The sequence below is a fragment of the Gadus macrocephalus genome, chromosome 4, assembly GCF_031168955.1.
Source record: "Gadus macrocephalus chromosome 4, ASM3116895v1".
In the NCBI taxonomy this organism is placed as follows: domain Eukaryota; kingdom Metazoa; phylum Chordata; class Actinopteri; order Gadiformes; family Gadidae; genus Gadus; species Gadus macrocephalus.
The window spans coordinates 17128593-17154079 of record NC_082385.1 but is presented as its reverse complement, the minus strand read 5'-3'; the positions used below and the strand labels follow the sequence as shown (position 1 = coordinate 17154079).

The window sequence follows — 25487 nt, the reverse complement described above, 5'->3', positions numbered from 1 at the left end:
CGACGGCGGAGTCAACCACGCAGGGCAACAGCCAGCTCGTCAGGACCAACACCTCGACACACGATCCTTCAGTTGTCCAGGAGGTCAACACTAGGGTTGAGCACCGAAACTCGGTTCCAGTAGGGAACCGGTTCCGACGTAAACGGTTGTAACGAGATCGAATAAGAACGCACATTTCGGTTCCTCATAACGGTGCCTGGCGTTTTTTAACGCCCCCTGCCCCGCCCCCATGGTGTTGCGGCGTCAACTTGCGTTAGTGCTGGGCGCTATACCGGTTCAGACTGAATAACGGTGTGTATTTTCGTTAGGAAATGCTTTTGTTATATACCGCCATACCGGTGTATTTGATTACACAACGTTCGGAACGCAGCGCTCCGCGACACTGTTTCAGACGGGACCCTTTTCAATGTTGCGCTAAACACGCATGGTACGACTACGACTTTCTTTATAGGTCCATGACTGCGAGGCGTGGTATTTCAGGCCAACTGGTAATAGAGTGTGTCTGTGTCATGGCTTTCAAACATATACACCATAAAGCCTATGGGCTCCTCGAGACGGACTTGTCAACGCGCTTTGGCATCGCTTACTTGATGTTGTTTTGATTGAAGATCGGCAGGTTGTAGTGGGTGAACGTACGTACGTGCGTGCGTGCGTGTTGCCTTCAAATACTTTTTCTTTTCAAAACTTGGGAATTAATACAGCGCGGTACCGAGCGGTTGAAAACAATGTTGGCATCTCCTGTGGCTGCCTTGCGCACCTGAGTTATGTTACTTAATGTGACTTTGGCAATAATGTTGCGCCATGATGCGTGCCTGCCTGCTTTCAGCAAGTAATTAATATTATTATTATTACTCAGAACAAGTCGTGCATGTATGCAAGTGTGTGCAGTTTCATTTTTTTTTTTTAAGTACCGGTTCGAGAACCGTTTTAGCACCGGAACCGTTTGAAAACTACAGAGTAGGCACCGGTATCGGATAAAACCCAAACGATACCCAACCCTAGTCAACACCTGCCCCTTGCTCATGCCCCGCTTTACCCGTTGCCATGGTGCCCTCTTCCTCAGCCTCACCTGACCAGCTCCTCGTTGTACAGGGACTTGGGGGACTCCCGCCCCAGCATATACACCTGGCCCTTGAAGACAGACAACTGGACCTTGCCCTCCACGTTCTCCTGGGACCTGGCGATGCAGTCGCGCACAAACGCGCACTCTGGACTGAACCAGAAACCTGGGTGGGACAGAGTTTAGAGACAGAGGTGTTAGCTGAAACAAACAATCTACTACATGTACCGTTCCTCTGTTCTTCAGGGCTTAAAGGTATGCCACAACAAATAAAAACAAACACAAATAGACCATGATGACAAGGAAGGGAAAATCAATGACTTCAAAGACCCCTGTCCCACTGAAACATGAAAATAAACGGCCATTAGCCTAGGGGAAGACTAAGCTCTTTGATTGGTCACGACGGATCAATTGGACATATGCCCCCCGACCTCTCAGCCCTATGGGCTGGGCTTTCAGGTCCAGGTGAGACTTGCATTGGCTCTTTAGAGACAGATGGTGTGTGTGTGTGTGTGTGTGTGTGTGTGTGTGTGTGTGTGTGTGTGTGTGTGTGTGTGTGTGTGTGTGTGTCAGAGGGTCAGTCCCTCCCCTCACAGCGGGGAGCCCCCTCTCTGTGCTAATGGGTGACCTCCACCTCTCCGTCTGGCCAGGTTCACAAACACTCTTGTGTCAGTTCCCCCATTACCTTAAAATGGGGCATTCCTCACCGTGGCAAACTAATCTATTTTCTCAAGTTCACCGTAAAATGGAAAATCTGAAGTCAGACCTTTGTGTTACAGAGAGTCACATCTGCAGAAGAGCGACTGATTAAATTGATTGATAATGTTGGGACTTTATCAATGGAGGAAGGAAACCCTTTTTATTTAGAGTGCATCACCGGACGTCCAAACATGTTCCGGCTGTGGGTTGAATTCTGAGTTCTTTGTATATTAACTCCACTCTCAAGCTAATGTCTGGTCCTTCCTCTGAGCCACCGAGGTGTCTGTGTGTAGAGGAGGTACTTGGCCGGCTTCAAGCCAGCCTCAGTCTCCTATGATGCCTCCTAACCCTCTGGAGGGTCGCAGTAATCAGCCTCTAATGGGGCTGATCCTATTATGGGGATGAAACGCAGGAGGAGGACAGGAGGGCGGGGTGGGACACCTGAGCCAGGTAATACCCACACTCACGCTCACACACCTCACGCACAAACACACACAGACCTCTCTCAGTCGCACAGAGTACGCAGCAGGGAGTACTTCCTGCATGTGGTCCGCTCTCACCTGAGTCAGAGGTATCTTTAAATTTGTGATCTTCAGTTATTCCTCTTCACAATACAACTTGTGTCTTATAAATTATATCATCAAAAATGAACTATTGATTTTTTTTCCTATGTCCTTACATTAGTTGCAATAAGTTTCAAATCTAAAATCGTCTTGGGAACCCTTGAATCTGTGTTTGTGGATCAATGAAGTAGTATTTAGACATTGAGTCTCTTTCTCCTTTGAACGTGTGATTCACACACACTGGTGACTGGCATGTGTCTACTGAGGTCTCTTCAGGTGTGTATTTCTGTAAAGAACCGCGAGTAAACAGGGGCGCTGCGCCATGTTTGGATAAAAAGCACTAGAACGTTTACAACAGATTTCATGAGTACTTCTTCTACTCAGTGGTTATGATCAGCGATCCATTCTGACCAGGAGCCGCGCGGGAGCGTCTCACCGTTGTAGATGAGCTCAGAGAAGGTGATCCCCAGGCCCTGCTTGATGCGGCGCACCTCCTTATCCATGGTGAAGGTCTCAATGTCCAGGTGGGCCTGGTACAGGATGGTTCCTCCCGGGGTCTCGTAGATCCCTGGGGGAGAGGAGCATGGTATAGGGGAACAGGACATTGGAACCGGTTTATAATGTAGTCAGTACATTCGAACCCTGTTCTGTACAGCGAACATTAGAACCCTGCTCTGTACAGAGAACATTAGAACCCTGTTCTGCACAGTAGGCCCCCTAGCATACGCTTTAGGTAGCTTCTTTAGGGACCAGTTCACATGCATAGACATTTCTTTATTGTCTCTAATGTCTACATATGATGTATGTGAATAAAAATAATTCATTCATACAGAGAACATTAGAACATGGTTCTGATGCACTGAGTACATTAGAACCCTGTTCTGTACAGAGAACATGAGAACCGTGGTTTGCACAGAGAACATTCGAACCCTGTTCTGTAAAGAGAACATTAGAACATGGTTCTGATGTACTGAGTAGATTAGAACCCTGTTCTGTACATCAGAACCGTGTTGTGAAGCAGCATTTGAGACTGGGGACAGAGGGGGTGAGAGGACGACGTGGAGCAGGGCGACAAGCGTCAGACTTCTGGTAAATAAATAAAACAATCAACTTCATGAGGGTATCGGTGGTTCCAAAGCCTCCATCACACGGCAGCAGACAGAGACAGCTCTATTAGGCCCCCCACCCCGAGCCAGGGTTTGACTGACAGCTGCATCCTGCCTGACGTGGATGAATCCCGGGTTAATGACGGGGTACGGGGTCCTGCCAACCAGCAGCCCAGACCAGGGCTCTTAGTACCCTACAATTTACCCTCACTGGACGGGAAGGAGGAGGCTTTGAAGGAGAAAAAAAAAGACAGTCAGCGACAGAAAGGACAGATAACAGGAACAAAATCAAGCTGTCACTCAGCTGGAGTAGGAACAAAGGGGATCAGAATGCCCAGAGACAGATTAAGTCATCAACCCCTCAGCTCGGAACCTGCTCTCACCATCAGCCACTGCATTCTGGATTGACGTTATGTTTACCATTGAACATTAATCCAAGCTAATCTTCATCCTCTTTTACTCAATAACTAGCCAACTTAAAAAGGCCACCTCCTGATGAAGAGCGCTCATCTATCAAGCGGCAGAGCAGAGCTCAGCCAAGCTGGTCATCACATAAAGAGCCTGCAAGGTAAACCTGAGCTAGCTAGGAATGCTGGCGGGTGTTAGGGGTTTGGACTTTGGAGGGTCACTGAGGAGAAAAAACAGAAACAACAACAGCTCCATCAGATAACTCTGTTAGAACGCCCTGCAACTGAATGAGGATTAAGTCAGACAGAAATGGCTCAACAAGAGACAAGTCGACAATAAAGAAGCAAAAACAGAATGCTGGTGAGCCTAAAAAGCAGCGCTTAGTTAAGCTGAGACAACGGCCCCCCTGGTGGGTTTGGAGGCATTCATCTTTTATGCAGTCGCCGTGTCTCTGGTGGGACGGACGGGGCTGCAGGCCGTGGAGAGAGTTAGCAGCAGGAATAAATCCTAGCCAGGGGGATTCCCATTGGCCCATGAGCACCTGGGTTAATGCATGTCCACTGGGTCGCCACTGCATTAAGACCAGGTAAACAAAAGGAGAAGAACATCAGAAGAGAGATCAGGATAAACAGGAATACTTAGAGGGAGAGTGAGCCAAAACGTTCACATAGCAGGTAGTAGGTTCTGTCGTGTCGGCATGGAAGAACACTTTATGCTGTGAATTGGGGGAGGTGAGTCAGTTGCAAAGTGATTTCCCAAGAAGTAACTTCTGGAAAGCTTTTTTCCCCAGGGGCATGGCTCTGACGGCTTCTGCTATTTGCTGTATTTTGGGCCGTTTGACATCAGAGTGGAGATGAGGTCCTCTTTTCGTTGTGAGAAAGCGAGTGAGAGAGAGCAATTTCATGTTTTCTTCCGATTCAAGCAAGCAAGCACCGCGGCTCCATCAATGTCTCCGGGCGTGTGTCGGGGCTCTGACAGGCTGGATGCTGACGGCTTTGTAGTCTTTCTGACAAAACCATTTCCAACTGCCAGCCTGTACCTGACCCGACACAAATACACCGACCCCGGCATGACATACCCAGCGTCCTTTCTGGCAACGCCATTGTCACGGCAAAAAAAAGAGACACAAACAAAGACACACACACACACAAACCGAACGGGAGTTATTCGACCACTTGGACACCTCGTTCTCCTCCTCCTCCTCCTCCTCCGATTGCTTCAGTGGAGAGCGAGAGAGAAAGCGCTTCGATCTTTTGTCCAATCGAGGGAAGAGAAAATTGGTCTACCCATTTTCCAATTTCTACCTGCCAAGTGGCGCCACAAGCCCCAGTCTGTTGGCCAGTCAATCTGTCAATCAAGGCGCTGTGCGGTGGTGTAGCAGAAGGGGGAGGGGGGGGGGCACATGCGACCGCCCGGCCTCGTAAGCGTAGTGGTGTGACACACGCAGAGAGGTGACAAAGAGGCAATGGGAGTCACCCGCGGCTAGCACTGACAATAAGAAGAAAAACAACAAGAGAGACGCCTGTGTTGAGAGGTGGCTGACACGTGTGGGTGTATGTGCGCGTGCACATGTGAAACAACTGTGTGTGTATTTGTGTGTATCAAGCGAAGCATATGCACAATTAATCACTCAGTGTGAGTTTGTGTGTGTGTTTTCTCAACGAGTGTACATGCATAAGTAAACGCAAGTAACCTCGGTGCTTCGCTTTCCAGGTGAGACTTAAGAGAAAAAGTGATTTCCTGTGAGTGCACGGCAGCCAGAGCAACATCATGTTGTGTTCAACAGCCTCTCAGCCCACTTTGCATGCGGGCGGGAGGGACGCGCTACACTTTAACTGACAGCACCCCTGAAAGCACTGGGCTTGATTTTTTTTCAAAAGAAAATTGTTGAATGAATGGATTAAGATATAACCGCTCGGAGGTTTGCACCGCACGTCAATCGGGGCGTTTGTAAACTCTGCCTCGGCGCGGTGTGTCGGCGAAGGCCTGGTTGGATTGAAAGGTAAATGGTGTGCAAGAAACATGACGACTAATGAAAAAGGAGAAATGTGTACCTCTGGACTTCATGCCGATGAAACGGTTCTCCACAATGTCGATCCGACCCACGCCGTGTTTGCCGCTGTTCAGGTAAAAGAGAGAAATCATGCAAATTAAATTGACAATAGATCCATAGATCACTTTCAGTGAGTCCACCTTTACACAGGTTGGAATACCCCCAGCTGTGAAGTAGGCATGTACTTTCAGAAGAAGAAGTAGGAGAAATGCATCAGGGCTGACGGTGGCTCCGCTTGCATTGCCGGCTATGGGAGGCAGTCTCAGGAACAGAAAAATAAGCAGTTTCACATGGAGCCAAAGAGCGCAGAAACAAATTCTCCGGCGGCCACCCCACTAGGGCCGTTTGCCTGTTCCGTGCTGCAGGAAGATTCAGCACGATTCCCCCCCTCCCCACTACCCCCGCCGGCCCGTGGTCACACTGCTCCCAAAGGCCGTGGCCTGGGCACGATTGCTCCTTCATACATACGTCATCACGTCGTAATACGGTAAATACGTCATCACCAAGCGTGGTGTCCAGCTGCGACTGAAAGCTGTCGTCGGCCCAACTTTCAAGTAAACACTCGACTTCACTATCGCACCAACGTAAACCCACTCGTGGACCGCTTGCCGCCATTGTTTAGAATGATTGTGGGGAAGAAGGGCACGGACCTATAAAGAAAGAAGGGTCACGCAAGGACTACGTCATCCAGCTTACGTTGCGTATCCGCGCGTGTGCGCGCGTCCTCTCATTAGCATCTGTACTTTGGCCACGGCACACCTCTCCCAAGTGTGCCGTGGCCAAGGGACTGTTCCGTGCTTGAGTACGGATGGCGTGGTCACAATAGCCAAACGTTCTAGACTTTAGTATGCAAATGAGCTCGGGCACGGGGCCACGGCCCTAGTGTGAGTGGCCCCTTAGCAGCAACTTCTCTAACGGCACGTTCCCACCGAGCGGTGCAGTACGGTCAGGTGCGGTGCGGTTCGCTTTTTCACAACAACAAAATGTGTACTTGCCAGGAATTTCTGACCAACGGCGAAAGCTTAGTTTATTGAGGAAAATGTTGCGGAAAAGTTTGCCATCCTTCTTGGACGTCCTCCATTGTTGCTCTTTGTTTTAATGTGTTGCGTTCTTCTTTTTATTTTTTTGCAGGCTATACTGTGTTCAGCTGCTATGATGTCACGATGCTTACATAGCTGCCGTGGCTATCGCCATCCGGCTTAAACCCCGCCCTACCATAAGGGTACCTACCACTTGGTGGTGGAAACGCAAGCCGTAACTGAGCCGCACCTAACTGTACTTCACCTACCGCACCTAAACGTTCTGGACTTCAATGCAATTCTCTGTGGAAACAAGCTTGCTTGGTGTTCTTCATCATGCAGGGACGGTTTCTGAGAGCGAGAGAACGACGGGCCTTACCCGATCTCGTTGAGATAGGAGAAGATCTCCAGGGGGCTGTCCTTAGCCTTGCCGTCAACTACGTTGGTTACCTTGATGGGTACTCCTAGGAGTAAGAGAACCACGGTAAACAAACAAAACGAGATCACATACTCATAAAGACCACCACGGAACCCTTTGAATGGGACATTAAACAGTTTGATTTGCTCATAATTAAAATTAGTAAAAACATTTAATCGCATGAATTAATAGGTCAACTAGATGCAACTTATCTATATACTAATACAATTATTGAACATTGTGTGGTGTTTAGTTATACATAGCGTAAAAAGCGATGTATTTCACAATTACATGCAATAAGGGCCAAGGAATAAGGACCACATGAAAACATGCGGGGAAGAAAAACTCCACACACACACACACACACACACACAGTCACACAGTCACACACACACACACACACACACACACACACACACACACACACACACACACACACACACACACACACACACACACACACACCCCCCTTCCCCTCAATGAATCTTCCTAAATCACTGGATAGAAGCATCAGCACCAGTCAGCTATCTGTTCCTTAGCATAATGCTGTGTAAAGAAACTAAGATTAATCTGCTGCCTGCAGTCTCTCAGTGATGCGACCTGTTGTAACAGAGCCCGGCCGTTACAACAGAGCCCGGCCGTTACAACAGAGCCAGGCTGTTACAACAGAGCCAGGCTGTTACAACACAGCCCAGCCGTTACAACAGAGCCCAGCCATTACAACAGAGCCTGGCTGTTACAACTGAACACGGCTGTTACAACAGAGCCAGGCCTTACAACAGGGCCAGGTCGTTACAACAGAGCCAGGCCTTACAACAGGGCCAGGTCGTTACAACAGAGCCAGGCCTTACAACAGGGCCAGGTCGTTACAACAGAGCCAGGCCTTACAACAGAGCCAGGCTGTTACAACAGAGCCAGGCCGTTACAACAGAGCCAGGCCTTACAACAGGGCCAGGTCGTTACAATTAGGACATTTAGCATACGCTTTTATCCAAAGCGACTTGCATCGTTTACTACACACATTGACACACTGATGGAAGAGTCAACCATGGAAGGCGATAGCCAGCTCGTCAGGAGCAGTTAGGGTTAAGTGTCTTGCTCAGGGACACATCAACACTCAGCTAGGAGGAGCTGGGGATTGAAATAGCAACATTTCGGTTACAAGACAACTGCTCTACCTCCTGAGCTAAGCAGACCCCACGTTACAACAGAGCCCGGCCGTTACAACAGAGCCAGCCCTTACAACAGGGCCAGGCCGTTACAACAGGGCCAGGCCGTTACAACAGGGCCCGGCTCTTACAACAGAGCCAGCCCTTACAACAGGGCCAGGCCCTTACAACAGGCCCAGGCCCTTACAACAGGCCCAGGCCCTTACAACAGGCCCAGGCCCTTACAACAGGCCCAGGCCCTTACAACAGGGCCAGGCCCTTACAACAGGGCCAGGCCCTTACAACAGGGCCAGGCCCTTACAACAGGGCCAGGCCCTTACAACAGGGCCAGGCCCTTACAACAGGGCCAGGCCCTTACAACAGGGCCAGGCCCTTACAACAGGGCCAGGCCCTTACAACAGGGCCAGGCCCTTACAACAGGGCCAGGCCCTTACAACAGGGCCAGGCCCTTACAACAGGGCCAGGCCCTTACAACAGGGCCAGGCCCTTACAACAGGGCCAGGCCGTTACAACAGGGCCAGGCCGTTACAACAGGGCCAGGCCGTTACAACACACAGAGCCAGCCTGTTCTAACATTATCCGGTGAGAATCGCGCTAATATTATTCAAAGGCCTAGCTTGTGTGAAGGCTGTGAAATCACAGACAGGCCCTTTCCTAATTAAATTACACACCCAGCTTTGTGGGGCCTGAAGCCGCTCATGCAGGGAGGGTTGGCACTTTCCCGCCACTGTTAGATTATGGGACAAATACAGATAGAGAGAGAGGGAGTGAGACCATATCCCTATATCTCTATACTCTCAACACACACACACACACACACACACACACACACACACACACACCTTTTACTAAACCACCACTTGGTCACTTCGTCAACACTTCCACTCCTAAGCCACTTACACCGAAGTGCTTATCAATCACCGGCACGTTGGCACTCGCTAATTGGTGGAGGGGGATGATAGAAGCGACTGAACCTGACTCAGGTTCGACCCCCTGTCCGACAGTAAACCAGCCGAACCGTTTCTCTGTTCAACTGCTTCACTCACATTGATAATAAGCTAGCTTTCAAGCTCACCCAATTTGCACACCAGCATTGTGGTCGGTCCTTTCTCATATCCCGGGACTTTCTGGGAACAGATCTACTCTCAAAGCAAGAGAGGGCAGTCAGTTTAGCGGTAAGTTTTCAAAAACATCCCCCCTCCCAAAGAGTTAATAATTCGATTAAAAGTTCAAATAAATTAAGTTTGTAGGTGTGATCGCGTAGAGGCTGATATTATGTCCTTGTCTCTCTTTCCATCACTTGGGTTCTGTCATCCACAGAGAACTCTTTCCCCTGTGATCCCTTTCTTCTTCTTCTCCTCGCAGCCAAACAGTGCAGACAATGGCCGCCCAGACACAGTTGTAGGAAAAATTACTGCTTTACATTTTTCCTCTCTGTCTCTTTTTCCACTACACTTCTGAGAGAGAGAGAGAGAGAGAGAGAGAGAGAGAGAGAGAGAGAGAGAGAGAGAGAGAGAGAGAGAGAGAGAGAGAGAGAGAGAGAGAGAGAGAGAGAGAGAGAGAGAGAGAGAGCGCGCTGTCGTTTAATATTCTTTTTTAATCAGTGAGAAAACTCTGGTGAGAAAGGGCCTGTGGATGGGAGGAGAATGAAGTGAAACATTCTTGCGGTGATCTTGCTCATGGGAGGAGGCGGAGTAGGCCCGGTGCCCTTTGTGTGGACAACTAAAACAGCTTTTGTCATACGGGTGCTCAATAAAAGGCACACAGACTATGTGTGAAAACGCTGCGGCTTGGACCAGCAATAGACGCGGCCGACACAAGACAAGGTTTAACTACCGCCATGGCGCGGTTACAAAGGGACACCTCGTCGCCAGTCCAACTGTTTATCCTCCTGGCTGCTTGGTTGGAGCCCAGTTTAACATATTAAAGAACCCAGAATAAAACAGTGGTTTATTGAGAGCCTCGTTTATTAAGCGCCGGGCTCCTCCTGAGCTCCTGGGTCACCATTAGAGCTGGTCAAGCTGCCAGTCAGCCCGCGGATCAGAGGGGCTAGTGTCCATCATGATGCTCCCCTCCGGCCCTGAGCTCCGGGAGGCTCGGATGAAGGGACATCTCCGGTCATGATGTCCCCCTCTGGCCCCGGGCCCCGGGAGGCCGGGATGAAGGGACATCTGGGCCCTTCGCCCCAGGCCGGGATGTTTCTTGCCAGTTTCTCTGTGCAAACATGTGACACTTTCCACTATTTGGCCTGGCCCCTGTGGTCATATATCTAATGGGCTCTGTGTATTAGTTGGACTTAATGCTTCCGGCCTTTTTGTGGCCCCCAGGCTAAAGGCAGAGTGATGTGTGTGAGAGGCTGAAGTTCAGTCTGGGTGGTCAGCGAGGGTGATAAAATACAACTAGAGCGGCATGGCCGGAGGCCCTCACCATTCATGTTAACCAGGAACCAGCAAAGAGTGCCCGCAGGATGAAGAGTTACGGCCCAGCTCTCCCTGGCCCACACATCTCACTGATGATGTGAAGGTCATAAAAACCAGAGTAAATGTACAGATGTTGCAGATAAGAGGAGGATGCAAAGCGGAGGGAAGGGAATGCATCAACATGGGAACCCATCACCGACCTTTGAGGAACTCTATCTCCAGAACATCCGGGGTGTTGGGGGAGTCTTCAGGGTTCTTGGTCATGAGGTACAGGTCCACCGGAGCGTGGGTCTGAAGAGAGAGAGAAAGCAATTGAACACACCGAGATATCACACAAACACAAACGAGTGTTGTTTACAGGGGATTCACCGGAGGATGCGTGTTGACATATGAAAAAGGAAGGGAACCAGGAGAGACCGTTTGCCGTCAACAATAACGACCAAAACAAAAATCTACGTTTCAATCATTCCCCTCCATTTGGTTTCATTGTCACTGTGTGGCCCTTCACCACGGGCTGAGGCAGGACGTCAAAGAGGGACTGCAGAACAGACTGTTGACAAAACCACAAGTGCTGAACACATCTGACCTGAGCACAATGAACCGGAGAAGCTGGAAATGTGCGACATCACCAACCACGCTGCTTCTCGCACCGTTTGATTTGGGATGATTTGAGGGATGTTTCTCTGCCATTTCGGTTTCCTATTTAAATAAAAAGGTTTTTTTCCTCTAATGGACATCGTACCTCAAAACGGGGTATACCATTACTTGTCCATGACACACGTGAGACATTTGTAATCTTTCCAGTTGGAGGGAGCTGGGGAGAGCCGATCCAGTAGGTCACGGTTCAGACTGCAGTGTGGCGACGGCGGCTGCATCTGCCCTTGTAGCACGCGGCCCAACACAACAATTACACGGCATTAGGACCAGACGATGGCCAATGTCTCCTGAGCTGAGGCAAATTGCAGGGGTGTGTGAGTGTGTGTGTGTGGGGGGGGGGAACTATTGGGACTATGCAAAATAACCACCGGGTGCATTTAAATGGAAAGCTTTACCAGACGCCCCAAATCATCATACAATAACTAATCGTCGAGCGGCCGCGAGCCAGTCGCAGTGAGGAGGAAACCAGCAGCCAATCACTCGCCTTCCTTTAACTAAACACCACATTTGCCGACCAGGCGAGCATCACACGCACTCACTCCGATTTTTTTATTTTCTGCTGCTTTATTTTCTGCCTCAGTGCCCCGAGAGATGCCAAATGAGAGAGAACGGGACAGCAGGGAAATGATGCCCATGAAAAGCCTTCTGATGCATATAGTCTCAGAAGAAAATAAACATCAGATAACCTGAATGAAGGACAAGGCGTCCTGGTGGGCTTCGGGCCTGCAGTCGTCTTTGATTATTTTGCTAAGTGACAGTCACCATGGTGATTCATTTTTTTTTTTTCAGAGACCTGTTTGTTATTCCGATCTGGAAGAACAAAAAGTTAAAAGAACTAAAAGGCATTAATAGAATTATCATTATGACAGTATTATCTTTGGAGCACTACGAGCCACTAAGGATTATAAAGTCAGTTCACAGTTAGCAGGGATGGACTAAGGCTACTTTAATACATTTAGCGCATTATGATTCAACAAATGCTGCTTTCTTTCGCATTTCGGTGTGTGTGTGTGTGTGTGTGTGTGTGTGTGTGTGTGTGTGTGTGTGTGTGTGTGTGTGTGTGTGTGTGTGTGTGTGTGTGTGTGTGTGTGTGTGTGTGTGTGTGTGTGTGTGTGTGTGTGTGTGCACTGTTTCCAGTTTGCAGGATATCAATGCATTTCAATGCTAACCCCCCGCAGGTGGACCTGTCCCGACTCCCTGGGCCTGAAAGGGGGAGAGGGAGGTGGTGAAAGGGAGGGGTGGGTGGACACATTGGGGAGAAATGGGGCGTGAAGTGCACCATCACGTAGCACAGAGTAGCTTACTCCTGCTGCCGTCATTATTGTGCTCAAAGTGCCCCATAGAATGTGGAGGAGGGCTGAGGCACTAAGAAACTTCTGGAACCATGGCTTTCAATCAAGCCCTCTAGCAACACAACAAAAAAGCACATATAAAACATGAAAACACATGGAGAGGAGAGAGAAAGAGATTAACAAAACGGTGGGCCAATCCTCTGCCCATGAAGATGTGACATCAAACTTCAAACCTTATTCAATGACACGGAAACAGGTCCAATGAATAACCTAATAACATCCATAGTGTATATGAGCATACACAGCCCACTGGTCACCATGATATAGGCGGAGAAAGGGAGAAAGACCTAGCTCTGACCGGCCTTAACACACGGTGCTCGGCTAGAGGAGACCGGCTGCAGCGACTTCTAGCCGCATTGGCAGGTAGGTGGACCCAGGGGAGGCCAGGCCTGACACGGGCCGAACGCAGACCCTGCAGGGTTCAAAGGCCAGATATGCGTGTGTACATACACATCCAGACCTGCAAACTCCTCAGAGGAAAAAAGGTGACAGTGTCACGGGGGGGATTCTTTTTTGATTGTAATATGCAAATTACACTAGTCTGAGCGTGACTTAACAAAACTCAGCATACTTTATCAAAAATCAAAGTCAAAACATCCTTGAGGCTTATACAAAATATTTTATTTACAACTGTCACAAAAACATTTTTTGGACTCTTAGCCTGTGGGGTGTTCCACAAAGCCGGTTTTATCACATAACCGGGTAAGTTAACCCAGGGTTTGCTGTAACCCTAGGTTTTCCGTTCCAAAAGGATCACGGTATGTTAGTTGCTATAGAAACATATGCTCTGAATCAAACCTGGTCGGAGCAGGTTTTGCGCAGGTTAAGTTTGAAACATAACCCTGTTTTGGGGATTTAAACCCGCGTTCACCGCAGATTTCATGTGTTCACAATGGCATGCCCTTTTGATGAGAGAACTGCTGATATCGGAGCGCAAATTATACGTGCATCCACCGGGAGCGATTGATAAGACCACGGCTCGACATCTTGGCATAGACTTTTTGCTGGAGTGGAGAGATAGGCCTATAGATTCTCACGCAAATCTTTAATATATTTAAATAGCCTTACATAGCCAACACTACCAATCGAGGACCTGGCCTCAGTTCACTCCAGACTATTTGCGTAGCCCTCAGTTTTTTGCAAAAGGTAGTTTTATCTAGGCTATAATGTTGGAGATGCTGAGCACATCTCAGTCCTTTCAGATGACCCATCCAAGATTTGTATCGGCCTCCTATCATACAAACAGCAATATTGTCTGAGTACTATGCCGAGAGGCACTTACAACACAAAGTATAAATTAGTCCTCAGTGGAGGACTATTTTATACTATAGTCTCTTTTATACTATAGTCTCCAGTGGACTTGCATCCACTGGAGAATGTTTGATCGTTACACGCACTAATCCATCTTGATCTGTGAAGTTGAAGAATTGTCACTTTTAGGTTTTCTACCCAGTTACCAAAAAAATTAACTTTTGGAATAGTATGCGCTGTGGCAAGCACATGGTTTGCATGTGTTACTTCGAAGGCAAAAAATATATAAAATACAAGAAAACACAAAAACCTACATTCAACCAGTGGGGTATGGCCCCTGACTCTCTGAGGAGGTACCCAGGTACCCCCTCCATGCCAGGGCGCCCTGAATTTATGTTTATTAACAGCTCCTCCACCGGGGTCAAGACAATTTGAGGGCCAGATCCAGTCTGCCGACTGTCGGCCTTTTCACGATTGGCTTAAAAAAATGGCTTATTTAAATTTATACCAATACGATGGTGGGAAAAGCTTACCAGTTTGTATGTTTTTTATACTTCCTTTTTATACTTGATCCGCTGACCGCTTGGAAGCCATCGGAGTACATATTTTTTTTAGAAGAAAGGGGTTATGTGGTAGGATCTTTAAGAATGCTTAACTGGGATATTTATATATTCATTGCTGAAATATTAAGGATCATGCTTTTGACGTGTAACTAACGCATTTACGCGGTCAGCGATCCGCTGCCAGGCTTTGGTTCTCCGGGTTGCAGAGGCTTTAGCGTTCCCTTTTCTTGTGATAATGTCCTTCTCCTCGTCATAGCTCTCCAGGGGAACCTGAAGTTCAATTTCTTTGAAATAAGTGTCCCGTTTCGCCATTTCGATCAGGGTTTCCATGATCCATACATCACGTCTTTTTAGGTTTGGCGTGGACGCGCACAACCCTGTGTTCAACCCCGAGTTGATTTGAACTAATGCATAACCGCTGCTGTGGAACCGAAAACTCTGGGTTAGTCGGCACAGGGTAAATCAACCTAGAGTTCAGCGTTAACTCAGTGTTTGTTAAACCTCCGTTCGTGGAGCACCCCTCTGGACGAGTGTTTCGCAAGCTCTCTTGCGTTGTTTGGCCGCATGCATGCGCGGTAGCCAGGCGACCGTCTCATCCAATGGCGAGCTCAGTTGGCGCTGTGTGCTTCAAGATTCCGATTGGCCCAGAGAAATGTCAATTATAAGAAAGATTCTGAAGCAAGTGCTGAGATTCCGATTGGCCCAGAGAAATGTCAATTATAAGAATGATCCAATAATTTTTCGCAATTCTGGACCCCCCCCCCCCCAAAACAAAACTCTCCGGTTCTACACGATTCACGTGAATGACCAAATTGACCAAGAAAACGGCGATTGTCGCCGAAAAGCGACAAGTTTGCAGCTTTGCACATCACCAGCCAGTGCCGCTGCTAGCTATTTTGGGGCCCTAAGCATAACTCCTTTATGGGCCCCCCCCCCTCCCCCCGAATTCCCCCTACCTGCCCCCTGCGCTGAATTGTTGACGGGAGGGGGGGGGGGGAGGGAGCATACGTGGCCGTGTGCGACTCCTAGCACTATGGGCTGGTGGATAATTCAATTTTATTTATTTTTTATTGCCATGGGCCCCCCCTCTGCCTTGGGCCCCCCCAACTGTCTCACTTTCCCCCTTAGTCCGTCGGCCCTGCACACAAGTATTGGAATGTCCAAAATCGTTTAAATTAAATAGTTATCCATAAATACAAACTTAAAACCAGAAGTATACAAGTAAGATTTTTTTTTTTTTGGGGCCCCCCCTCAGGACAATGCCCTACGCGCAGCGCGTAGTGCGCGTTATGGGAGCGGCGGCACTGTCACCAGCGCACCCCCTCCCCCCTACAGGTGATACACTACCTCTCACCCTCCCTCCCTCCCTCCCTCCCTCCCTCCCATGGGCGGTCGTCCAGGCGACTCCCCCCGGCCCCCAGCCGAACAGCAAGGCTTCACTTCCTGTCGCTAAACGGGGCTGTCGTTACGCTCCTTAACCGCGGGGCCAACACACGCAGCCTCTACCTGCATCAGCCCCCCAACAGGAGGATGAGCCGTTCAGCAAGGGAGTCCAGGGGACAGGAGGGGGGTCATTAAGACAGAGGAGACGTCTTAATGACCGCACAAGTGTCAGGATGGGCCCTGGGGAGGGGGTCCCTGACTGCTAGAGCAGGGGAGGAATATATTGGAGAGGGAGAGAGGCAGAGGGACAGGGGGGGAGAGCGAGGCAGAGGGACGGAGAGAGAGACATAGAGAAACAGGGGGAGAGGGAGGCCGAGGGACAGAGAGAGAGGGACAATCAACAGAATTAGTTTGTTAGCCTAGTTTTAACACCTGAGCTTTATGCTGGTCTGGGTGCAGATATCATACGAGCCGTTGCACCAGCCGGTGCTCCGTGGCGGCTGCAGGCCGTCAGGAAGGATGAGGCAGCATTTAGCCTGTAACCCGAAACACCAGGACGGCACTCTTATCCAGTGGCCAACATGTAAGCGGCCATTTAGATATTCCTTTATCCGCCTGCGTTCAGCAGAGAGGGCCCATTGTGCCTCAGGTGGGGGGTGGGGGGGGGGGGGGGGGGGGGGGGGGGGGGGGGGGGGGGGGGGGGGGGGCACAGCAAGGCCTCAAGGCTGTAACCAGAGGAGGACACTGTCCAGGGGCAGGATGACCTCTTTCAGGGCCTCGCAGGGAGATAAGATCCGTACATGTTGTGTATTTGGATTAGAGCCGGTGGGGTCTAATTACATCACTCAAGGTGCCTCGCGTTGTTAGTTTGCTTGTTTAATGTAGATCGTTGTCTTACATGCTGTGATGGGTTATTTATTTATAAAGACCAACATGCTCAAATTAAATACATTTTGTTTTTTTAAACCTTAACACGCAGACCAACCACACACAGACACACACACAAAAGGGAGGCGATAGGGGCAGATGAGGTTAGAGCGACAGAGTGAGAGTGAGAGTGAGTGAGAGTGAGAGAGGGCTGTGAGTTACAGTGGCTCTTCCCGCCGTGCCCACAGTACCCCCAAGACCATAGCGCCCCCCCCCCCCCCCCCCCCCCCTGCCTTTGTACTTTACTGTTACTGCTGACATTCTGGTGTCACCATCAACCGGCTCCCCTCCCACGTCGCAGCCCGCGGCGCAGCAAGGACCCCAGACAATAGAGGTTCCCGAGGAGCCTCCCCCTCCCCCCACCCCCACTCGCCCCCTCGCTCCCATGAAATTGGGAATTAAGCGAAGCGTCGCTGATGACAAGTCAGTGTCTGTGTGTCGCCGGCTCTTCCCAGGGCCCGCCGAAGACCCCAGTTAGGCGCACACACACACACACACCAAAACACACAAATGTGCACGAAGGGACTTACAGACTCACAAACGCAGGGACACAGGGGGAGTGGGGGTTGAGACGTGGAGGTTGTCGGAGGGTGATCAGAGTGTACCGCCTTGGCCCCTGACCCGCACTCAGATCACACTTAGCTTGACTGTATCGCACACACAGACAGAGACAGAGTCAGACACAGAGACAGAGACAGAGACAGAGACAGAGACAGAGACAGAGACAGAGAGGAACTGAGTTGGAGGACAGTGAGGAGGTTGGAACTTGGAAGGTGAAGGGACGAGTACAAGGAGCAGCATCAGGTCGTTCTCTTGATGTAGAAAGTACCACAGCGCAGGCCAAGGAGAACGATGCCCAAATACAAACAGAATCAGACTGTGAAGTCGAGCTAAATGAGCACGCTCAGTTTGACATCGGGCTTGGTGCAAATACTGCATTAGCGATTGCACAGGTAGGTTCACCATGGCTGCTGGAGGACATGAGGAAGGAGATATATATATATGAAAGAATTAAAGGGAGAGAGCAAGACAGACAGACAGAGAGAGAGGCACGGGGAAAGGGAAAGAGAGAGAGAGACAGACAGGGTCAGAGAGAGACAGGGACAGACAGAGAGAGAGAGAGACAGAAAGACAGAGAGAAACCCATCACTATTATGGTAGAGGCCGGAAGGCGGAGCTGCCAACACGTGAACTGAGCCACGCAGACCATCAAGTGAGTACGATATACGAGTTATACCGTACGCATTATCCATCAGTAATGAAGTTAACCTGGTCAGGTTGAATCACAATTATCAGTATTGTAATTAAATTAAACCGTAATTAATTGGAGGTCAGGAACTTGTGTTTAATAAGCATAAGTCAATTCATTGTTAAAGTAATCGCTAAATACAATGTATTCTTTCAAGTTGCAAAATGGATTTCATTTTTGATATTATTGATTTAATTAACAAACAAAGGATAGAAGTTAAAGTTGAATCATTCGGTAATTGGTCAAACTACTGAACTAGTTGCTCGGCCCCCTGAATCGCTGCTTTCTGGAGGAGCACTCAACCAAGCTACTTCACACAAACACAGAGTTCCTCGGCTCCTCATCCGCACCTCCCCAGGAGGCAGGGAGGGGATTGGATGAACGGTTGTCAAGAAAATCCAAAGGACAGACATACAGATTTTCCTCTTATTATAGTTTGATGATTATTTAGCAGAACAGCCTCTTACCTTGGGATTCTCCAGGATGCCAGACTCGTAGCTGTTTTAAAACAAAGTTTGGAGGCCGACAATGTGAATATCTTACCATACAAATAGAATTTGGGTAATAATCTGGGGCCGTATTCACAAAAGCATTTTCTCTTACCGCTAGGAGTGCTCCTAACTCGCGCTAAAACATTTTACGTAGGAGTTTTTTCTTCAAAGTTTTTCACAAAGCCGCTGAGACCTACTCTTACTAAGGATGAATCACTAAGAGTGAACTAAGAGTTTAGAAGCGGTCAGTGCGGTGATTGGTTGTTCAGACGAGCCCACTAAATCACAGAAAAACAAGGAAATAGCCTAGCTAGAAATTAATTCCTATTAAGTAGTTATAGTGCAGTGAGCAGAATACACGCATGAGGACAATTTTGTGCAGACCACGATAATGACGTTGTAGCCTGCACGTTCAAGAGAGAGAAAGCAAACAATAAAAATACGTAAAATTGAAAAGCAAATAAATGTTATGAACTACACAAGTGTTGACTGATTTGTGGTGTTTACCTAAAATGTGTATTCAAAGTGATCCCTAAATGCCAGTCCACTCGGTTCCACACGGCCAAATTCATTGTCATGTTGATCGCCATCATCATCATCGTCTGGCTGTGGAATGTTCCTCCGCTTGCAGAAGTTGTGTAGAATGGCACATACAGTGATGACTGTGCTTGCCCTCTCTGGGGTGAGGCGTATTTCGCCGTGGAGGACATTAAACCGACGTTTCATCTGCCCAATTCCTCTCTCCACAACATTTCGTTTATGTTTGTGTGCTCTAGCATATATGGAGGAAAACAGTAAACAATAATAAATATGGATTCAATAAATAAAAGGCGTCAAAGAGCCAATACGATTTGTTGTACGCATAGGACTAAGCGTAATCTGCGTAGTCACTTACATGTTATACTTTAACTGTGCTCCCGGTTGTGGATTGAGGTAGGGGGTCAAGAGCCACGTCTTGCTGGGATAGCCACTGTCACCCAGCAAGTGACACCCAACTAGTACATCTCAAAAAGCTACCTCAGACCGCTCCCCATTAAAAAGCGCGAATCATGGGTAGCTCCAGGCCACTTTGCAACGGCTATGTTAAAATTTGCATCAAAAACAACCTGCGTGTTGATGGAATGCACTTTCTTCCTATTGACAAACACGTCCTCGTCTTTTGATGGCGCAATTATTTGTATGTGCGTCCCGTCAATAGCACCGCCCACACCGGGCATACCTGCAATTGACATGAAGTTGGCTTTGATCCTGTGTAATTGTTGAATGTCCAAAGGAAATATTATGGCACGGCTGACTGATGGTTGCGATATTTTTAAATCGTCGGCATTGCAAAGTTGCATTTCCCCTGTTGCTCAATAACGTAGTGTGGCCAAACATTGTATTTCGGGACTAATCAGATTATTCCTGTTAGTCGGGGATGTTATTACATCGTGCAATAACTCCACAACAAGTTTAATGCCCTAACATTTCGTCTCGCAGCCATTTTACGATTCTTTGTGAATAGGTCTTACTGAGTTAGGAGTCCTCTTGAGGACTTTTAAGCTCTCCTAGACTTAGGTGCTACTTTTAGGCCTAAAATACTTTGTGAATTGCTCTTAGTGAAAAAAGTTAGGAGTCCTAAATTTAAGAGTGACACACGCCCATTATTTTTAGGAGTTACTCCTAAATTCGCCAGTTAGGACCTACTTTTAGCCCCAAGATCCTTTGTGAATACGGCCCCTGATCTGGAAAAAGAGCGGGTTGTATCTAATCCTCTCTCACCTTATGTGCATGAGGTTGGCGTCCATGCTCCACGGAGCTTTAGGGGTCACCGGCACCGGGATGTCATGCTCCTAGAAGACAACAAAAACGAGAACAAGAAGTTGAGATCCAATCTAGAATTGTGAGTGTGACTCAAAACAGATAAAAACAAACCGTCTGTATTTGTAAACCACACTAAACAGCAGCTGTACTTCTTTGTCATGGTGTTTTATGTTACCAAAATGTCATGTTTCATTTCAATTTCAAGTGAAAAATAATTTGGTTCACTATGTCTAAGAAGCTGTGCGATGTTTGTCACATGATCAGAATGAGGTAAGGTCCGTTCAGGGCAAGGCTGAAGTAGCAGATTCTACCTAAGAGTCAGTAGTGCCCTCTGCTGGATGAAACTAGACAGTGCGCAGTGATGAACCCATGCTGGGAGTGGACACACTCGATACCAACCAAATATAGTTACATTGGCATATTCCATCAAGTCCTTTCTTCCACGGAACCGGTTAAAGAATTCTGGGATCCTCCAAGGGGAAATTATCTAAGTACAGGAAATAATATTGCTGTTTTAGCAAGATGAGTGTACAACAACAACATGTGATAACATTTTGATCAAGTATCAGCATAACCACCATGAAATAGAGATCCATACCTTCACTTCAGGGTAAAGGGCGTAGCATGTGAGCTCAAAGCGGACCTGGTCATTACCCTGAAAAATATGTAAATAAGGTTGATGAATTTAACAATCGCAATGATGATCAATTATCATTTCATTTTCAATCAATCATTTACATGGCTATGTGCTTTGACCCGTTAGAAAGCATTTCTAATCATATTTTATTACAGATGGCATAACGGCTATTTGCAGATCTAATCTCAGACCGTAGTAAACACAGGTCCTGTGCAAACTTGATTAGTTGGTATTGGTCTCCCCCTAGAGGCGAAACAATATTACCGCGTTATGAGATGCAGCTGTGTCTACATCCGCCCTGGCATGTTTGAAGCAGGTCAACGTCTCATTTGAGTATTCTGCTGATGGTTAATTATCCAATATTTGAGGTCGACCCAAAAAGCACCTGTTGCAATCCTCTCCATTAAAAAGGCACAGGAATTTCGGTAAACTCTTGCTTTTCAGGTCCAACAAGGTTCTGGGAAGGTGTTCCCTGCTTCAAGTGAATTCAAGTGAATTGCCTTTAAGCAGTCAATCCAAAATCTGTTTTCTTAGTTTGAAAATATCTTCTATGATCTTAGACATAGTAAGCTATTGGTCACTGTTAGTTAAATAGCATAGCACAAAGGAGATGTTTGACAACCCTTCCTGCTTGAGAGCTATTCTGCTAGGGTGGTCTTCTGTTAAAGGGCTCTTCTGTTAGAGGGCTTTTCTGCTAGTGTGCTCTTCTGCTAGTGTGCTCTTCTGCTAGTGTGCTCTTCTGCTAGTGTGCTCTTCTGCTAGTGTGCTCTTCTGCTAGGGGGCTCTTCTGCTAGGGGGCTCTTCTGCTAGGGGGCTCTTCTGCTAGGGGGCTCTTCTGCTAGGGGGCTCTTCTGTTAGGGGGCTCTTCTGTTAAGGGGCTCTTCTGTTAGAGGGCTCTTCTGTTAGAGGGCTCTTCTGTTAGAGGGCCCTTCTGTTAGAGGGCCCTTCTGTTAGAGGGCCCTTCTGTTAGAGGACTCTTCGTAGTTTATATCGTGTCAGTACCTGTAGGGAGATTGTTATTGTGGATAAATTGGCCAACACAGGACTTAGACTTAGTTAACATGTTATTTGTATTTTTGTTAGTCACAGTTCTGTTCAGGTTTAGGCAACACAACTACTTGGTTAAGTTCAATAGCACTTCCTGCCAGAAATAGCTTTCTGGCAGGAAGCCTGAGGGCCAATTATCCTATGTCACACAAGGCTGAAACACAGGTTTATCTCTGCCATCCTCCGCCCACCAGTTTGTGACCGAGAGAAATGTAGGGAGGGGGGAGCGGAAAGCCGTAGGGCAGGTTCTCAGAACCTTAATAATGTGGTGCATTTCATATACAACATCACCAAGCCATGAACAATAAGAGGTTTATATTGTTCATGGATGTATCGGGTGAGGTGGGAGTTTCAAGCTTCCACTTGAATTGCTATCCAACAGATTTGTGCTCGTCTGCCAGGATGAAGCGCTCACCTTTCCCGTGGCACCGTGGGACACGTACTGCGCGCCCTCCCGCTGGGCGATCTGCACCTGGCGGCGGGCGATGCAGGGCCGGGCCACCGAGGTGCCCAGCAGGTAGCGGTCCTCGTAGATGGCGTTGGCCTGGACCGACGGCCAGATGAACTCCTCCACGAACTCCCCCCGCAGGTCCTCGATGAAGACCTAGGGCAGAGAGAGGGGGCTGCTCTGAGGATGGATTGTGTCCATTTACTAATTTCTTAGCTGAGTCCAAAAGAGACTTTTTGGTTTCTTTGGCTTTCAAGCGGGCAGGGGTGAGGCTTCTCGCTCAGGCGTCTCCCCCTTTATAAACAACGCCATAAGCACCGGCTCCAGGCCTGACCCACTACATAACATAACACTGCATATCAAACACAACTTGGCTGTTTGATCAACTGTTTTCTTGCACTGTTTTTATGCACTGTTTAAGCACTCGCTAATATTGTAATATTGTATTTTAAATGTTGGCTTGTACAGTATTCTTCTTGTATATTATTTCTGCATATATATTTTTAGCGTTATGTACTTTTTCACATTTAGAGTATGCTTGTTTTGAACTGTTATTCGATTTGCAACATGGTGTTTGCTGCTGCTGGAAGTGCAATTTCCTGAAGTTCCTTCCTACCTATCTATCTACAAACAACGTCATAAACAATGTCCAAAATGGGGCGTTATAAACAACACTATCCTGAACCAGCATTGGTCACGAAGAGAGCATCATTGCCTGATTGAAATATCTTCAAGGAACATTAACACTAATGTTCCTTGAACATTATAGTGATAAGGAATATTATAATGGGAATTGTTATGTTTTTGTTATGAATTGTTATGTTTCGGGGAAAAAAAGTATTTCAAGTCTTCATCTTCATAAGAATCATACAAATAGGGTGTAATTTTTTAGGGTTGTGTTCAATAGCCACCCCATTTGAGAACTTTTTTGATATTAGGACAATTGCATTCTGGGGGGTGGGGGGACTGTGTAACAGACTCTTTTAAACTGTGTTCAGGGCTCACTCATCTAGGGATGAGAGTGGTGTGTGCAACAATGAAATAGGTTATTTTTATACATCTATTGTGGACAGAATATCTCATACAGATACAATACAAGATACAAACAATGTTTGTATTCATTGTTGACATATACACACACGACCATGAGAACTGTTCATAATTACAGTTGTGTATTCTTCACCCACCTTCTTGGCACCCAGCTTCTCTGCCTTCAAGCGGGCCTCGTCAAAGTCTTCATCTTGTCCAATATTGGCCTGAAAGGACATAAACATTCAACAAACTCTGGAGTATTGAGCTTTCATGGCAGTAGGCTTTAAGACAATCAATTGATGTCAATCGATTAAGCAAAGAATTGTCATGTATATGAAATGACATAGTATTTTGGACCCAAGTTACCCCCGAGAAGAGTCATTATGCTCTCAAACTGAGTACAGCATGATTGTAACATACATACATACACAGGCGGCAGGATGTCTCAGTGGCTCTGCTTGTTGGTTCAGACATGTGGCTAATAATTTCCTACTCCACTCCTGACTCCAACAATGTCAAATCTGACGGGCAAAGAAATCCCCCCGCAAACACACGCTCACACACAGCTGTGTGAATAAAGAGTTGGAAACAATATCTGTCCAAAATCTGCAATGCTTTGCTGTTCTGAAAGCCCAAGGGCAAAGCCTAAATCCAGCTAGCTTTGCACTGGCATTATGGAGATAAATCCTTTGGTTGTGTGCGAGTGTCTTTTTGTGTCAAAAGAAAAAGTGACAATGGAAAATACGCAAACACGAACACCTGTTGTACACACCGGCTGTAGGCCTACATTCACGCAGACAACTGTTGCACAGCCAGACTCTTCCCAACCTTACCAAGTAGGCAATAACGTCGTAGCCCTGCTCCTTGAGCCACACCAGAATACAGGAGGTGTCCAATCCACCGCTGTACGCCAGAACCACGGTCCCCTTCGACATGATGCTGCGTGTTATCTGTCACAACCAAGGGATGCGCCGAGAAAAGTGACACCTTGGATGCATTTAAAGGAAAAAATTATGATTATTGAACTATGTACTCAAATCTGTAATTTTACGATAATGCAACAATATCAAATAACATGCTTAAACAAGTCCAATGCGTGAGGATTCGATCGGGATGTGAGGGAGTCATCGTGGTGACGAAATGGCGTTTGCATCAGCCAGCCTGGTTCATAGGACTGGGCAACAGCATGATATAGGGAGCAACAGCATGAACTAGGGAGCGACAGCATGATATAGGGAGCGACAGCATGATATAGGGAGCGACAGCATGATATAGGGAGCGACAGAACGATACAGAGAGCAAGAGCACAATATAGGGGGAACAATATAGGGGGAACCACGCATGTAGAAAGAGGTTTCTTCCAAGTTAATGACTGTTAATGTGGCCGCAACAGATCGCTCGAATGAATCAGTGCGTATTCCTGTTATATAATCCTGCATATTCTCTCAATCAGAAATACGTTGAAAGCCAAAATACGAAACGAAGTGGTACTTATTCAATTCTACTTACAGATAGAAAAATGATGCGGCGCAAACGGATCTCTAGGGCTTGATGGTGGAGGACGGAAGTCTTCGCATCAATAAAGTGAAGACTGGAGAAAGCGACCAGTTGTGGCCTGCGACAGCGTGGTCGAGCGGAGCTCAACTATGATTGGTCGATCGTATAGAGCGTCACTACATTGCGCGTGTGCGTACGCGTGTGCGTGTGTCTGTGTATGTAAAGTTATTACGTT

The 25487-nt window shown here is 47.7% G+C and overlaps 1 protein-coding gene across 1 annotated transcript in view; it reads right to left on the bottom strand.

Moving 5' to 3' along the window:
- The window catches only part of ass1 (argininosuccinate synthase 1), a 28570-nt gene extending 3143 nt beyond the window's left edge, over window positions 1-25427 (bottom strand). The window contains exons 1-13 of the mRNA XM_060050601.1: window positions 25265-25427; window positions 24589-24742; window positions 23911-23979; window positions 22691-22879; window positions 21190-21246; window positions 21004-21078; window positions 20550-20620; window positions 18765-18795; window positions 11116-11206; window positions 7288-7372; window positions 5891-5955; window positions 2759-2890; window positions 1070-1226 (exon numbers count right to left, since the gene is read on the bottom strand). Of these exons, the coding sequence (XP_059906584.1) occupies window positions 1070-1226; window positions 2759-2890; window positions 5891-5955; window positions 7288-7372; window positions 11116-11206; window positions 18765-18795; window positions 20550-20620; window positions 21004-21078; window positions 21190-21246; window positions 22691-22879; window positions 23911-23979; window positions 24589-24690 (1124 nt within the window). The 5' untranslated portion in view covers window positions 24691-24742; window positions 25265-25427. The remainder of the gene's footprint in view (window positions 1-1069; window positions 1227-2758; window positions 2891-5890; window positions 5956-7287; window positions 7373-11115; window positions 11207-18764; window positions 18796-20549; window positions 20621-21003; window positions 21079-21189; window positions 21247-22690; window positions 22880-23910; window positions 23980-24588; window positions 24743-25264) is intronic.
- Between the last annotated feature and the right edge of the window lie 60 nt (window positions 25428-25487).